At 42.7% G+C, this 16787-nt stretch overlaps 2 protein-coding genes across 2 annotated transcripts in view; one reads left to right on the forward strand and one right to left on the reverse strand.

The window, feature by feature from the left end:
• The window catches only part of LOC111078768 (deoxynucleoside triphosphate triphosphohydrolase SAMHD1 homolog), a 77320-nt gene extending 62248 nt beyond the window's left edge, over positions 1-15072 (forward strand). Inside the window, exon 6 of the mRNA XM_022373619.2 lies at positions 14816-15072. The gene's annotated coding sequence lies outside the window, so the exon portion shown is untranslated. The remainder of the gene's footprint in view (positions 1-14815) is intronic.
• Positions 1-16787, reverse strand: part of LOC111078773 — a 58856-nt gene that overhangs the window by 14126 nt on the left and 27943 nt on the right. The window contains exons 7-9 of the mRNA XM_041593477.1: positions 15757-15993; positions 14890-15048; positions 8940-9118 (exon numbers count right to left, since the gene is read on the reverse strand). Coding sequence (XP_041449411.1) covers positions 8940-9118; positions 14890-15048; positions 15757-15993 — 575 coding nt within the window. The remainder of the gene's footprint in view (positions 1-8939; positions 9119-14889; positions 15049-15756; positions 15994-16787) is intronic.

The following is a 16787-nucleotide window of genomic DNA, read 5'->3' on the forward strand; positions in this document are numbered from 1 at the left end:
TTTTTTAATATGCTTTAAGAACGTTGTTTGACAAGCGGCTTACATGTGATTTAGGTTAATTTACAATGTGTGGCTGGCAGAGGGATTTATCTTCTTTTTGTTTTGCATCAATCTGAATACCCTGTAGTTGGATGCGGCCATATCTATATCTATAGTAATAGGGTAACTCTAAGTCACATCCAATACGCCTCTGTCCCAGCATTCATTCAAGCTTTGCGGAACATTTGAAATAAATACAAAAGTTAAAGCTCCTCCAGCTGCCTATTATCGCAATTCCCGCACTCGGCTTTAATTAAGGTTGCCAAAAGGCAACAAAGAACAGCCCCAGACTCCGCGCCCGAGTCCGGGCCACAGTCAGAGTTAGAGGCAAAGTCAGAGCCAGAGCAAGAGCCAGAACGAGAACGAGACTCCAGGCCGTCAGCCAGGGACAACTTTGGCAACTTTTGATTCGAGTGACAAATTAAAAAAGGCAACGACGAAAAACAACGCCACAGAAAAGTGGAAGCGAAAGCAAGAGGCAACTTCTACTCGGCGTTTCAATTGGCAAAAGTCGCTACATTTTGTGGCACTGCGACATGGTGAGTGATGCGGCGAGGGTCTGCAAGGAGCGGGAGTGGCTGAAGTGCTAGTCGATATAAAGGAAACAATTGTCAACGGTATCGATGATAACACCTGCGTCGATTCTAGCCGCTGCGACAGCTTTTCAAACTTGTCCGATGCAGGCCAGAACGGGAGGGAGCGAGCGACGGACAGGGGCGAGAACGGAGAACACAGCGAGGCCCCAAAGACTTTTGATGTGTGCCGTGCCGCATCGAGTGGCAGACGACGGAACGTACAAAGGGGCAGAGGGAGTGCAGAAAGAGGGAGTGTAAAAGTTGTTGCAGCTGCTGCCACGCAAAGCAAAAGTTGTCGGCCCACTGAGCTCGTGGATGGTGGGAGAACAGATGGTGGTGGGGGTAGGGTTGCACGCTGAGCAGCTGAAGACTGAGCTGGAGCCATTTTGAGTTTCGTTCCACCTCCTGAGGGTATCGTTCGTGCTGGTTTTTGTATTGGGCTGGGAAGGGCTGGGCTGGGCTGGAGGAGGGAGGGTCTTGCTAGCTAAGTAATACATTTTTATGAGATTTTTATTGTCACATTTCGCTGGTTGTGGCATATAAAAGTAAAGTGGCCTTTAAGCATGTGAGTGGAATCCGCCCACTTCCAGGAAGTGAGAGTTGAATGAGAAATGAAAAAAGTGTTGCCTACATTTGGAGGCCTGTGTGTGATATTCAACGGAAATAAACCATTTTTAACATGAATTTCAATGGCCTCAAAACCATTGTTTATATTCCATTTGAATATTCAGAATGTACAAATCAACTTTAAGCCACATTTCAAATGCATGAATATAAAATTTTCAGCCCCTGCTGTCGGTGCTCTCTACAGAGTGGATCAACCAAAGTGAACGTTCATTAAATTTGCAGTCCAAAACTGTCAACAGAAATCTCAATAACATTTTTCAACTGGCTGGGGAATTGCGATGTTTCTGATTTTCACATAGCAACAACTAAAATGCTACCAAATAATCGACAGGTCAACACATACCATAAATGTGGATATATACATATGTATCTGTTCTGTGTTCTGTGGATGCGTATGTATTCATACATGAGATTGTTTCGAGAGCAGTGCAATTCATATGGCACATGAAATGTAATCATTGGCCATTCCTGCCATAGCATGTGAATTAGTTAACAGATGGCTGGAAGCGTTCGTAACTAGTGATGACAGCGTGCAGCTACACAGGAGGAGTTTCTTTTTCTTTTTACTACACAGTCGAGTATAGGCAAAACTATTATTTTGTTGCGAGAGATATTTGTCCTATAGAGAGAGATTAATTAACGAACTAATGTACCCTATATGGAGATGATTTCATTTTTCTCCAGATATTACTCTTTGAGAGAGTTAACCATCATCGTAGCTTCCCTTCCTTTATTTCCTTTCACGCAGCACTCCCGTCACGGTACCATCTTTGGGAGGCTGTGCCTTTGCTGGTTACAGCTGCGCGACTACGTTGTAATAAATTTCGTTTCGACATATTCGCCACCAACTGCGTGGGGCATACAACAATAAGTGTACATATACGCGCATATACGGAAATAATTCAAGGCAAAGTCGGGCTCGGAATGACTGTGCACATACTATATATGAGAATGGGCCTGTGCGGTGGGTGTGTAATAGTAGCAATAATAATATGCTTATCAGCTGGCCATAAAGTGTGACTATCGAGTGGCAACACTACACCGACAATGAAAAACAGACAGGTGTGTGTGTGTGTGTGTATAGTGGCAGGGTAGAGGGTGTCCTTTTCCATATATAGAAGTTCGCTGGTCCAGGTATACGGGAAAACCGCAAGCGCTGGCAATAAAATTGTTATTTTTGCGATTTATTATTAGAGTGCATTTGGGCCGCCGGCGATGGCGATGGAAATGGCGGTGGACTTTTTTTTTTTTTTGGGGTGGAGTGGCAGTATCGAAAAGTACAGCTAGACCGATTCTAGCCTTGCCGCACCACGCCAAAAACCGCAAAATGTAGTCGCAACACATTTGGGGCATTAAATTATGGGGTGTTACTTTTATTGATTGCCAGAGAGAGGGAGAGTGGGATCTGGGGACTGTGGCTGTAGCTGATTGAGTAGCATTTCCATGGCCATTGCCATGCGTTTTCCCCCCTTTAGCATTGATTGTTTATTGGATTCCGTTCTTGTTTTTCGTTTTGGGGGAACCCGCGTGCAAATTAAATAGGAATCGTCCCGCAGGCTGTTACGTGTATACACATGTGTACTAAATCTGCTTTATCCCTATCCATGGCCTGTTCCCTGCACAACCTGTTTATTTTTGCTTTATGCTGCATTACATTCAACACATTCAAACAATTAGCCGAGCCCGAATGGGCTTCCACATGCTCTATTTCTGGTGGAGATCGATTTACAATGCTAAGCGACTATACACTTAATGGATTCTCGCGCATATTTAATGGGTCTGAATCAGTTTTCGTTGAATTGTCTGTAAAACGCCAGGGGGCCTAATGGTCGTTCAACATTAAATTGATAAATACGAGTATATGCAATGACTTGCGGCTGTTTTGTATTTGCATTTATATTTTTTTATAGCTGGTTTTTTTTATATATTTGAATTGAATGCCTGGACCCCTGCCCGCTACAATTGAAATTATATCCCTTAATTGATATACTCATGTGCAAATGTAGTCCGAAATTTGACCGAACAGAAACCGAACAGAAATAACAGTCAAACCGAAAACCAGAAAACGCAAAAATAATTTTCCCGCCAAGCAAAAGCAAATTAAATGTAATAAATATTAAATGAGAAGCAAACAAAAATATGAATTCCAAATACAGCATATGTACATACATACGTATATGCGTATATCGGATCAAGCAAGTTAATTATGTTTTTGTGCAGAAAACCAAAAATTACAAACATTTCGGGGTTGTGGGCAAGAGTGGGCAAGCCTAATAAATGTATGCAGAGGCATGCTCCCAATGTTTGCTCCAATAATTAATTTCCATGGAAAATTAAGTTGGCAAAGCTTTCAGCCAATTAATTGTTTGGAGTTGTATTCAGGGAAAATCAATGTATTTTGTTCCATGGAATATGCTTTAATGCTTTAGCTCTGTCCAAATCAGCAAAAAATGGCTGCTAAATTTTAGAGCCAATATTTTGGAATATTTTCAATATTTACTTAAACCATAAAATTCAGAGGAAGCAAAAAAAAAATGGCACAGAGTTGATGGCAACGACAGGCGAGCAGTAGTCCATTGACAAATTCACATTTAAATATTGATATTATATAAAAGCACACACACACACACACACACACTGGGACAAGCAGCATACATGCACACCCATACAAACACATGCATACATGAGCAAATAAAATGTTGCCGTTATGTGCAAATATGCTAATTTGTTGTTTGCACAATGATCCCCATGCCGGAACGGAACCCTTACCCGAATCGAATCGAATCCCCCATCTGTTGTTGTTTTCTATTGCTTCCCTCCCCCCTTCCGCTCTACGTTTCCATCCGCTGATTGCAAACAGAATTGCAACTCAATAAGCAAACTAAACAGCAAATATGCGGCAGCACCCCACAATGCACCCCACCATCACCCCACAATTTTCATGCCGTGCACCCCACCCACCCAATAGATTGCCCCATGGACGCACGAGTGAAATTCTGACAAATCAACCCGATATTAACCTCATTTCAGTGTGTGCCTTTCGGTTTATGGTTTTAGTGCAACGCCAAACAAGATTCCAGTGGGAAATATCCTTCTAAAATGCCATTTCTCTTCAATTTCAACAGGAAACAACATAGATAAGTGCGTTTAGAAAGGGATTTAAATATACGATTCCGACTCTATAATTTTGGAGCTATTACATGTTCACGTCTAGAGACTTTAGCAAACCTTTAACCCGTCTAACATGTTTTCGTTTTTGAGAACACCTCAAGTTGTATAAATTATAATTTTTCCCTCAGCCCCACAGCCGCTCTCTCATGCACTACTTGCACATTAACAATGAATTCCCTTTGCCACCACCATCTCAACTCGCCACGCTTCATTGTTTGCTTTCCCTTTCTTTGTTTTCCTCTGTTGACTTTATGAAATTAAAAAGGAAAATTTCCACAAACGAACAGGAGCAGAGAAAATTGAAAATGAAAAAGAAAACAACGAAAATGAAAAGAGATTTTGCTTAAAGTTTTGCGGAAAACTTTAGAAAACTTTAGGTGTAACAACAGCCGAGAGCGGCATGGCATTGAGGTGGACAGCCGAAGCAGGAGGAAAAGAAAAGTCTTAAGAGAACTTTCAATCCTTGAAACCTTTCGGGGGCTACACCATTCGATAGTTCAGCACTTGGCCCACAGCCCCCGCCCTGCAGGCCTGCTTGGAGTCAGCAACAATAATCCGTAAATCAATGAAAAGAAAAATGCCAAAACAACTTCCGACGAATTGGCAAATTGCAGAAATCTATCTGCCAGAGAAGGGTAGACATAGTACTCTGAAGGGGCTTAAAGTTTACTGCACAAAAATAAAAAACTTCTATGGGACATCAAGCTTTGAAGAAGCATCTTAATAAAACTATAAAAATATAGCTTAATAACTTGCATTTCTTACGCATGGAAAAGCATCTTTCCTCATGTAAAATCTCACAGGTTTTCCTAATTTTTCTCGTTACATAGATATAGTACACCCCTTTCCGGTGCTCTGCATATGCCTCACTAGTGGGAGTTATTTATCGTTTTTGATTTGGGGCGGGTGCTTCGGGATTTTGGGCGGCGGCGGCGAGCAGCACCAGTTGCCATGGGAATGGACCGATGACAATTTTTCCGCCTTTGTGGACGATAATTGAATGTGAAATGTTTGGCTGGAGTTGATTAGGTCTAATTAGGGAAGCTATATGCTGAAATGGCACATTGATTGAGTTGGCTGATGGAAAAATCCTTTTTGGGAAATAATTGGATAAGCGAATGGCAACTATGACAATCACTTTAGCTATGCGCATGGCTGAGAAAGAGGGTCGGGCATTCCTGAAATGTCATGGACATTTGGTTAATGCTTTACAGCACACACAGGTTAACATTTCTGAATTTCACATTCTTTTGAATACAGTTAACAAGAGCTGTCAGTGATGGCAGTGCACTGCAGTGAAAGCAGACAGAATTTAATTAAAATCGACACACAGCCCAACCAGAGGGCTGTGCTTCTGCTCGCCCACCCATTTCCAAATCAACTCTGGCCCCAGTGAGTCGGTGAAAAGTTCTACATTTAATTAAACTTAATGGCAAAAGTTATGGCCAAATCAAATCGAATTAAATATGCAACAGATTTTGTTACGCAATCGCTGAAGTGAGTGGAATTCAATGTGAAAGCCTCCAGTTCAAACCATCGAGCAAATGCCAGTGGCAACCGCATTTGGCTCTGTGTCTGCAGTTTATTAATCATATGTCACGCTGTCCCAGCGCCATATTTGCATTGAATAATTCTACGAAAATTCTATGGAAAACCACTTGCACACAAACACACACGCTCATGATTATGTATAACATTGAAATGACCTTTGCTGCTCATAATAAATTGTCGCTGCTGCTCGCCTCTCGATTGCTCTTCTAACATTTTCAAATATTTAAATACAATTGCATATTGAATTTCTGCGTTTTCCCTTGGTTTTCACATGCCTAATGATGTTGTTGGTGTGTGTGTGTGGGCGAGGGGGGGGCAGAGCCAAAGAGTGTGCTGTGGGCGGGCGCAGAGAGCGAACAAATGAAAGCAAAATGAAACGATAAATATTTGGTTTTCGTTAAAACTTTAATTAAAATCATGTTGGACCCCCGCAATAATTTATTTGTATCGCGCTGCTGCTGCCACTTTACCCTCAATTTTGGGGGAGTGGCAGGTTCGTGCGGGTGCACGGGCTGGGTGTGTCGATAACAAAACAATTATACCGCTTTGTTTGCTTGTATTGTTGGTCGCCGCTGCCGTTCTCCTAGTACTGGCCGCCCCTTAGCTCCGTTCGTATAAAATGCTTTATACGCGTGCCACGTTCTCCTAATTGAACTAGCCGCAAAATGTTGCACCCCCAAACCCCTAGAGCAAAAGTATTCGCCATATTTTCCATTTTGACCATACATTTTGCTCGCAAAAATTCGCACTGCTGTTTCGAGCTGATTTATTAGCTCGAGGAGAGTGAAATTAATTTGTTGTTGAGGTTCTCATATTAGGGAATATTTTAAATAAAATTTCCGGACATTTTAAAACGAATTATTCTTATTTTTTCTATTTATTTTATTGCTGCAAACGGTTTGATAAAATAAATATTTTAAATTCAGAACTTCCTTATTAAAGACTTCCTCTTCGGGCATCCACTCACAGCTCAGCTACCCTGGTTCCCTGAAGACGCAAACAGATTATAACTATTATAGATATAGCAACAGACTGCCCCCAGGCCGATGCCCATTCCAAGGCCCCCCAACCAGCCGCCGACTAATGATTGCAGACACATCTGCTCGATTTCCCAGTCAACGCATTAGGCTAAAAACAAAGTGAGAAAGCCACGGGGGTAGCGGATGGGGAATGGGTTGGAAAATGGGAGGAGGAGCAGAAAAGGCATTTCACAAAAGTTAAACGGTCAAAAATTAAGCACAAGCAAAAACAACAACAACACGGCGATATATAAGCCAAGTTAATGAGCACAAAAACAACACGGGGGGCAAAGCAGCAAAGGAAAACGCTAAGGCATAGAAAAGCTGTTATGTAAAGAAGACCAAAACGAAGAGCAAGGGGAAAAATAAACTGGAAATGAGTTGATTTGGCTGCCACTTCCCCTTCCAAGCGTGCCAAAATTGCCTGCTCAACCAAAAAACTAATTTCAAATGGGATTTTCCTTCGGTTAAGATAGAAAAAGCGTAAGAACAAAAAAAAAACCACGAAACGTAGAGGAGCAATAATAAATAGCCAACCGTTTTGGTTTTGGCCGGCAAAATAGAATCTACTCAAAAGTTATTAAGTGCAAATTAATGAACATTAGCGGCTGCCATGCTGCTGCCTACTTTGGCCGTTTCTCCTTCCTGCTGCTGCAGCACCAAATTGATGCAAGGCCATGGCAGTAGGGAGGGTGGCAGGATGGCAGGATAGACTTAAATTTCATTTAATAATTTTTCAATTAAATGCAGACTGCTGACCAGCAGAGAGACAGAGAGTGAGAGAGAGAAAGCAGAAAAGATTCTTGGTAGTAATGGGAGGAGGTCCAAGCCAAGCCTAGAGAGGAAGCTCAAGAGTCGAATAGAAAGGCCTGGGAAAACCATGGAGAGAAGGCCCAGGCGGTCGCTGAGCTACAGGAGTGGGGCGTACTAATTAATGAGAGAATGAGCATTTGGAGGTTGTACCAAGAATTAATTCCCACTCAACCATTAGCTGAACATTCAAGTTTCCTAGAGCAATATTTATGCTAGTTATTATAGTATAAAGAATAGTTTTTTTTATAAGATTAAACGAAATTTAGTTCTTTTTACTTAAGTGGCTTAAATATACAATCGAAATAAGATTCATAGTGGCTCATAGTGCTATTATAAATTCCCATAAAACCGATTTATTTCTTGCTTATTTCTCTTCGAACTCTCACTGTCATAATCTGAACAGGATCCACTATCCATTAAGTTTTTTGCCATTATTCCTTAAGGAAACCTTCTTCGAGTTTCCCCTATTCCCATTTCAAAAATTATGTGCTGCCGAGGCAATTACTCATACTTTCATTGTGGCTCGCATCAAGTCAAGCCTAAAATGGCTGTCTGAAATCTTGGGTTTCGTTTCGTTTCGTTTTGGGTATATCGTCTGGCCTTGAATTTAATTAAAATCTCATTTAGTCCGGCCGGATTAGAGCCAAAGGCTAAGAGACCCTTCGCGCCACCTCAACTGCGAGTATAACTCTGAACTACTCGTGTTGCAGCCACTCCGCGCTGAAATTGGCCCCACGACTTTTGATTGTCCCGGTCTCCGGTTGCCGCATGCCAATTAAGCCCGGAGTCTGTTCACTCAAGCGGCATTAATCAGTAAGCAATATATATTTAATAATTTGAAGGAAAAAAACAGCAAAATGCAAGAAAACATCCAAGGAGAATGAACAACTCTCGCATTTAATGAACAGCCAACGCAGCAAACAATAAAAGAGATAGGGGAAGGAGAGAACAGGCGTAACACGGAAAAAATGGTGGAAAACGAAAAGAGAATAGAGGAAAATGCGAATCGCAAAATGCTGACCTAGTTCACTGTAGCCGTTCTGCATGGGTCACCTGAGCCAGAGCCCCGCCATTAATTGACATTAATTATGGTTATTCATATTCATTTCTGGTTTTTGCCCGGGGGCTGCCTGTGTTCTCTTACCTGGATTCGAGGCATTTATGTGGAACTCGCAGAGGTTCTTGGTGCCCTGGGCAAAGTCGTAGGAGTCCGAGTCGGTGAAGAGTATGTCCACATCCAGTTCGAAGCCCCGATTCGGTATGCCTTGCTGCAGGGGCGCCGAGAAGGGGCTCGAGTGGAAGGCGACCAGCATTTCGGCGCCACTGAAAGTCAAGACAAATAACAAAAGGGAATAAATTGAAATGTAAATAATTTGCAATATTATATTTAAATTTTAATAATATGCAGTGACCCACAAGATAAGAATATCTTGCGAAATAAATGGAATATATTTTCTATTAAATTTCATTAAATTTCCGTATTAAGACTTATTTAAATATTATCCAATTCTTCATCAATGTATATGTACTTCTGCTGGTAAATCTGATCATATATTTAATTTGAATAGAAGATATATATTTTCATAGTGTAATTTAATTAAATATCTCATTAGGCTGCCTCTTTTCTGCCGCAGAAAATCTCTTAGAACTTTTCCCAACATTGCTCATACGCCCCATCTGACAGCTGCTGCTATATCGAGTGGTGGGCCCTTCTGCTTTGGCTGTTTTGGGCCATAACCAGGCCACTGGCACTCCAATTAGAGGCGTGAAAAAAGTTCCGCTCACATAAATTTAATTTGCACAATTCGGCAAACAAGAAAGTCGTAAAGTTTTTGGCCACGAAAGAAGCAACAAACCAACAGCCGAACCAACAACCAAACAACACAAACAACCAACGTTTGTGGGCGTCTTGCCAAATCTCTGACTGCCACGCCCAAAAGTATGACGCAGCACTCGGCGCTCTGGCTTTGCTTTGTTTCGGGCTATTTAAAGTGTCCGCTGGCCCACTCTCTGTCCGCTCTCCAGTCCGCTCTTCTGTCGCCGCCGTCTGGTTGTTTGCATTTTTGCTGCCAAATTAACTTTTTTCGCCATTGTCTTGCCTACTGCCTGGCAAAAGGGGAGGCCGACGCCCGACAAAGTTTTAGTCAAATTTTTTGGCATAACAAAGTAACAGTCGAGTTGGGCCAAAAATGTAGCCGTTTGTCTTTTCTATTTTGTATTTTTTTTGTTCAAAAATTATGAAATGCCAGTCGCCTGTGGTGGGTGTGTTGCAGCAAATCTGTTTCAGTCACCTCTACGCTACAGAACGGGTTGCGTTCTGTCTGTCTGTCTGCAGTTGTAGACGGCGCGACGCCAGATTTTATGCCCCCCCTCCGAGGAATGGCAATGGCATCGTGAGTGTTCATAAAACTTTCAAACAGTTGGCTATTTTCTCAAAAGTACTTACAACTAAATGCAAGAATAATTTTCAATAATTTCTAAAGCTATTCCGCTCTTGCAAGGTGGGGGGCGGGAGTACTCTCTCATTCAGTACCTGTTTAACATGCCTCGTTCATATCCACATAAATTATGCTCAAAGTTTTCAATTTAAACATCAAATTGAATTTTTATTGCTCAAGCAAAAGGTGCACAGTGCGTATGCTTAATATGGCATGACATAAAATAAAACAGAAACTGAGACACACGACCAGGCGGGGTGCACGCATTCGCCTAAGCCAAGACCTGAAACACTTAAAAGGAAACTCCCACGCAGACGATGTCAAGAGCCATCAAACATGGCCAACAAAATGGCTTTTTAATACGTGTAAGTGTGGTCGAGCGGGAGTGGGTGTGGGAGTGGGTGTGGTATGGGAGCCAAAGCTTCTTATTATTTAAGGAAAACGTGCTCCGTGTGCATGGAGTAGAATGGATGGAGTGGATGGGGCAGCATACAACAGCTGCAACAACGTTTTTGTCAGTGCCAAGTGCAATAAACTGCAAATGAAAAGTGAATTAATTTTTAATAAAGCGACACAAATGCTTGTCCTGGGTCCCCCAGTGCCTGCCATTCATCTGGGGGATGTCCTGGTTACTTGGGGCATGGCATGTCCTCTTTTGGGGGAATGTCCTGTTTTCCTGCACCTGTCTGTATGTATGTGTGCGTGCGTGTGCGTATATAGGGGCCAACATGTGTGTGTGTGTGTGTGTGCTTTTGCGTGGCATTTGGTTACTTTATGGCCTGCGGCACACTTGTGGGTGTCGTAAAATCAACACAAACCCATAGTCATGCCATGCCCAATGGCATCCTCCATAAGCCCGTACTCCATTTACCCCCCACTTGCCTCCTCACACGGTCCTTTGTCAGTTATCAATACACGTAAACCCCCCTTTGGCGTTCCCAGAAAGCGTCAGAGTGTCCAGACCGCAAATGGCAGCACAGCACCCGTCCCCTATCAAAATTCTCTCCAGCATTGCGGTCAGCGCAGGGTCAGCGTATTCACAGGCAGGGGTATCGTATCTGGTGTTTGGAGAGCCTAAGAGTACACGGGAATTTCAAGTGATTAAAGGACACAGGCCTTAGTGAATTATACGCTATTTGGATGCGTTTTCGCGATTTCGAGCGAACCCCAAAGACCAAAAGGGAGCTCATTAGGCAGTTGATTGAACCAGTCCAAAATGGAGTTGGAATGTTAGTCCTAGTCGCACTGATACCAAAATTGTGTTGCCGGTAACACGAAATGGGTTGGCGGGGGGGTAGGTCTTAGGTATTACGAAAGAGTATAGCCGTGGTCTATTTTCGACTAATGAACTTTGTGGGTTCATTATTTATGCAGAGAACCACTGATTTTCGCAACTTTCTATTCCTGAATGCCCCTGAAACTTTAAAGTGGATAAAAAATCAAATTTCAGAGTATATACCATCAACTACCTTAAATTATTATTAACCATGGGCAAACATCCTTGACACCAAACTGTGGCTTGGGTTGCTACTCCACCCGCGCGATTTCCCTGGCCACCTAATCCGCAAAGTGCATACTCAAAATACACAGAAAAAAAATACACAGCAGGCGGTAGAGGATGGAGAGAATTTGTGCCATAAAAAATTAATATGCAATTTAAAAAGTTATCGCTTTGAGTTTTTCTTTTACTGCTAACAAAAATTAACATTTACTTAGAGGAAAAGCAACAGCTGCTGCAACTTTTCCAGCAGCTTTTCCACCACCACCAAAAAAAAAGAACGAAGGAAACGAAGAGGCGCTCCAATAAAATATCAACGTCTCGTGGCACCTTTAGCTTGTTGCAATTTTAAGTTGCTCTGCGAAATTAATAATTTTCATGTGGCTTGTCCCCACCCTCTCTCTCTCTCTCTGTCTCTGTCTGTCTTTCGTTCACTGTAAGTGTCTCCATGCCTGCTCTCCTGTATGCATATGCGATTTTCGTACCAAGTCGGAGTGAGTCCCGTGTCTGAGGTGAGAAGTAAAGGTGGAAATGTTTGAGGAGCCGGAAACGACTTTCGCCCCTCTCTCTCTCGCTCTCTCGTCTGCTTGTGCGGGTGTGTGTGCATTTATAATTCGTATGCTCATGTCGCGTATGACGTGACAGAGGAGGTCTGGTAGGGGCTAAAGGTGCCGTGCTGGAAAGATGTTGCATGAGCTACGAGGCTGGCTTCTTAATGCCGTTTTTCTTGGTCCCCAACCCACTTTTCCATCAAGCTCTTGGAGCGGAGCATATTTCGTCTTCCGACTTTTTCGTCTTTTTTCCATCTTGTGCATATTACGCTCTATGCATATTTGATGCGCTCTACCTTGCCTGTGCCACCCTGCCACCACCCCCAGGCCCTGGCACCTGTACACCCAACGTGTGCATGATTATGGGATTTTCCCAAGGATACGCAAAGGATGTCAATAAATGCGAGAGTGCAACTCATTAAGAGATTAAGGGCCACAAGGCAAAGCGATCATCGTCAGCCCCATAACCATTATGATCATTCAGGATGGATCCCCAGGAAATATTACACATTTTTCCAGCTGCCCAAGCAGACAGCAGACAGCAGGCAACGACTGCGACAGTTGAGGAAGCCCCAAAAAAAAGGAAATCAAAGTTTATGTGCATGTCTCAAGAGGCACTGCAAAAGAGCAAACTTTTGGCCCTGGCCGAAAGACAACAAAAACAAAATTCTCAAGTGCTAGATAAATGGCCAAAGGGGGCAGAGGAGGTCGTCCTATGGCGGTTGGAAGGTAGGGTGGGGTGGAGCAGGAGGCGAAGGCCACTTGAATGTCACGTAAAGGCGTGGGCGTGGCTGAGAGCTGCATTCGAACATTTTGTGGGATGTCCTGAAAGTGTTTTTAAGTGCTTCGAGAGGCAAACCTGCAAGAATTTATGGCAATCGAAACGAAAATGAACAAGTTCCGCTTCCGGTTGACGTACATTATACATATGAAAGGAACTGCAATAAAATATAAGAAAGTTTAATGATTTCTTATGAAAGCATACAACAAATAAGATTTGTATGCGTATTTATTACGAAAATAAACCTATTAAATCACTATTAAAACACAATACCAAAATGTAGGTACATAAGCCCCCTAACATATTAATTATCATGTTTTTGTATAAAGAAAACTTTATGTGATAGCCTTAAATTAGTCAAACGTATTCAGAATTTTTTCATAAAGTGCTTTCAATTAACCCACAACTCTACTGTACACACGAGTAGATTATTTCATTTATTTCAGCCAACTGGAAACCATATAGACTTTCGAAATCAATGAGTGAGAACTGTGTAGTTGCAGCAACTAAAACTACACCGATTAGTTGCGTTTTAATTACTTAAAGCCACCTCGCCAAGCCGCAGTGCCAGTGTGCGTGAGGGAGCAGGGAAAACATGCAAATTGCTTGTGAGAGTTGCTTGTCTTTAAGAATGTATGGTTGACGATCTGCTAAGAGTAAATGCTGGCAAAACTTGGCAACTAATGAGCAAAATTTTGCCATTGCATAAATCACATGCATCAAAATGTTTTCAATAGGAATGGCAGCAGAACAGAACCAAAGTTCCAACCAAACGGCAACATAAATCTATTTATTTCAATGTGTATGTGTGTGTGTATTTGTATACGTATGTATATCTGGTATCTCGTATCTGTTTTTCACTTTTCGTCTCTCCGTCTGTCTATTTGTCCGATGGTTTGTCTGTCTGGCAATGTCTGCAGAGCAACCCAATTTCCGGTTTTTGCTTAAGCATTGCAATGCATGGCGCACAATTGTAAGGCCCACACACACACACACACACACACACACACACACAAAACCCATCTACACATAGATTAAAGCTATGCCTGTGCCTTTGCTTGTCTGCCTTTGTATCTATGTGTAACTGAATTGGAACACATGCGCCCCAGGCCAAAACTGCAGTGCAGTGCAGTGCACTACTCGGCTGCGGTCTTCACACTGGGTCTCATTCACTCACATACACTAGTGATGCGGAAAAAAGGCTCTCAATCACTGTGATTGAGAAATCACTCTCTGGCTGGGGGGATTTACTCATAGATCAGGGCCAGGCCAGTGACTTTGATTGGTTTTCTAAGCCAGACCATATGCACTTTAGCCAGTTATTTGGCAGGGCTATTCATTTGATAGTGAAAAATCCCACCATTAAATGAGACTGTCGCATGTTTGGCATATTGATTCATGTATTTTGTATGCCTGAATTTCAAGGGTTTTGTATAAGTTAGGACATCGGATCACAGTATTCAGAGATACATTTTTCGTTTGGGTTGCTTTCCAACTCGTTTCACGCGCGAATCACAGTGCCCACCAAGTAGCTGCTTTTCTCATCACTGTGGGACACACACACACATGCACACTCACACGCTCATTAAAAATGTCTGTCTATCTTTTCTTGTAAATGTATTATGAGCTTTGCTGTGCTCATATTTAACTTTTTCATAAAAGGGAGAAATGGCGTTAAATAAATGTCCTCTGTCTGTCTCTTTCTCATTGTCTCACTCCTTTTTCTCTTTTTCTTTCTCTTGCATTCTGTAGTGTTCTCATGGCACAAAAGTAACCCATGCAATGGGAGGAAAAACACTTTTCAAAAGGCTTTTCTTTGGACTCACCGTGACACGACGCGCGGCAACCAATCGCCGCCACAGTATTTGGCCAGCACGGGATCGTTGGTGGAGCTGCCGTCATAGAAGATGAGATGATCGCGTTCACCCGTACAGTCCGACCAGGCGCGTATGGAGCGTGACGTCTTATTGAAGCTGGCAATCGACCTGTGAATGGATTACCAAAGAATGAGAACAGACACAGAAACAATGAACAATAGGTAAGCAATTAATTCGCAAAATTCAATGGAAACTTTTCCATTTCCATTCCAAATCCAAAAAAGATATCAGCAGCTGGACATTGATTTTATGGCCTGTCAGAGCTGTCAGAACTCTGAGAATGTAAGCTAGCTCTCTTTTCATAAATGGTTATCTGAATGAAATGGAAGCTAATATCAAAAATATATTCACCTAATCCCATCAATCCAATTACAAACTTCACATGTTTCCCTTTAATACGTTTTTGCATACAAATTTCATTGAATGTTCAGTCAGTGTTAGTCAGTTAGTCAGTTAGTACGGAATGCAAAATGCATTCGGTGTGTGTTTTGCTGCATTTAATTGGAATCTACAAAACTTTTCGCCCAGAATGCTTAACATTCTCGGACACGAAACAGTTTCATTTTGCAGTTGTCGTGCAGTTAACAAACTGCAAACTCGAACTTCGCTTAGCAATTTGCCAAATTGAAATTTGTCATACAAATGCAGATGCTGATGCCTCCCACAGATCCCCCCACACGTCCATTGATGCAATGGGGTCTGCAAAGGGTATGGGAATGGTAATGCTTATTTAAAGCTCTCCAGTGCAGGTTGCATAGGATATTTGGTAGTCAAACCATCTATTCCATCCGCACATCCTCACATCCTTATGCTTACCGCTTCACTAAGGCCTTGTGCTGGTTCTCCTGGCTAACGGCAATCATGGCATGCTTGCTGGTGGGAACTTCTTTCTGTCGTATGGTCCAGTAGCAGGTAACATTCCTCGGATACATACCAGGATAATTTGGACTTTGCAGGCGACACTTGTTACGATAGCATTCATCGAATTGCCTCGTACAATAGGTGCCAGGTGTGACACGGCCCAGTTCGAGCGGCTTATCGGGCAGACCGTATCTGTAAGAGAGGAAGAGAGAGGCCAAAGGGTCAGTAAGTGCTGGGCTGGGCTGTGGGGGGTACAGTACGAATTGAATTTTCATTTAGTTACGGTTTCTGTTCGCCGTACGTGGCAGTACATTTTGAATGGTATTTAAGTCTGGGTCCCAGTAGCAACACAAAGAGCTGGGAAAATTTGCATAAAATGTGCTACCGACAGGCAGCACAGACCTGGGCTCCCCACCCCACTCATTGTTTAGTTTGCTAATGGTGTGCACAGGATTCGAACTCTGGACCTCGGACCACGGACAACGGACACGGACACTGGCATTGAAAATGAGCGCCAGCCTTGCAGTTCGGCGATTCTATTCGGCATTTTGCTCTCTCTTTTGCCCATGTAAATTGTGTGGAACTCATTCAAGCGTAAAAATACATTTCAATTTATATTTACCTCTCATTCACTCGCTTTCTTGCTAAACAAAAAGCGCGACACATTCAAAGGGAAGGAAGGCATAGAGAGGGATACAAATTTGACACATGCCTAGGCACAGGTCCCGTGCACAAATGGATTGCACTACAACAAGTACGAGTAAATACTCGTATATTCGTGTATGTATGTGAGGTGAGGATGAAAATCTATTGAACCGAGTCAGTACAAAGCTCATGTTTTATGCAGGTACGGCACTGGGACCCACCTTCACCTTCCTTCACCATCCGCCCATCCCCGGGGCAACGACCAAGTGGCATTGTTCTCTCAGGTCGAAGGATTTCTAAGCAGCTCTAAGCAGCAGCAAGAACGTTAGAGCTCAACTAGA

This window comes from Drosophila obscura, unplaced genomic scaffold, assembly GCF_018151105.1.
Source record: "Drosophila obscura isolate BZ-5 IFL unplaced genomic scaffold, ASM1815110v1 contig_1, whole genome shotgun sequence".
NCBI classification, from domain to species: Eukaryota; Metazoa; Arthropoda; class Insecta; order Diptera; family Drosophilidae; genus Drosophila; species Drosophila obscura.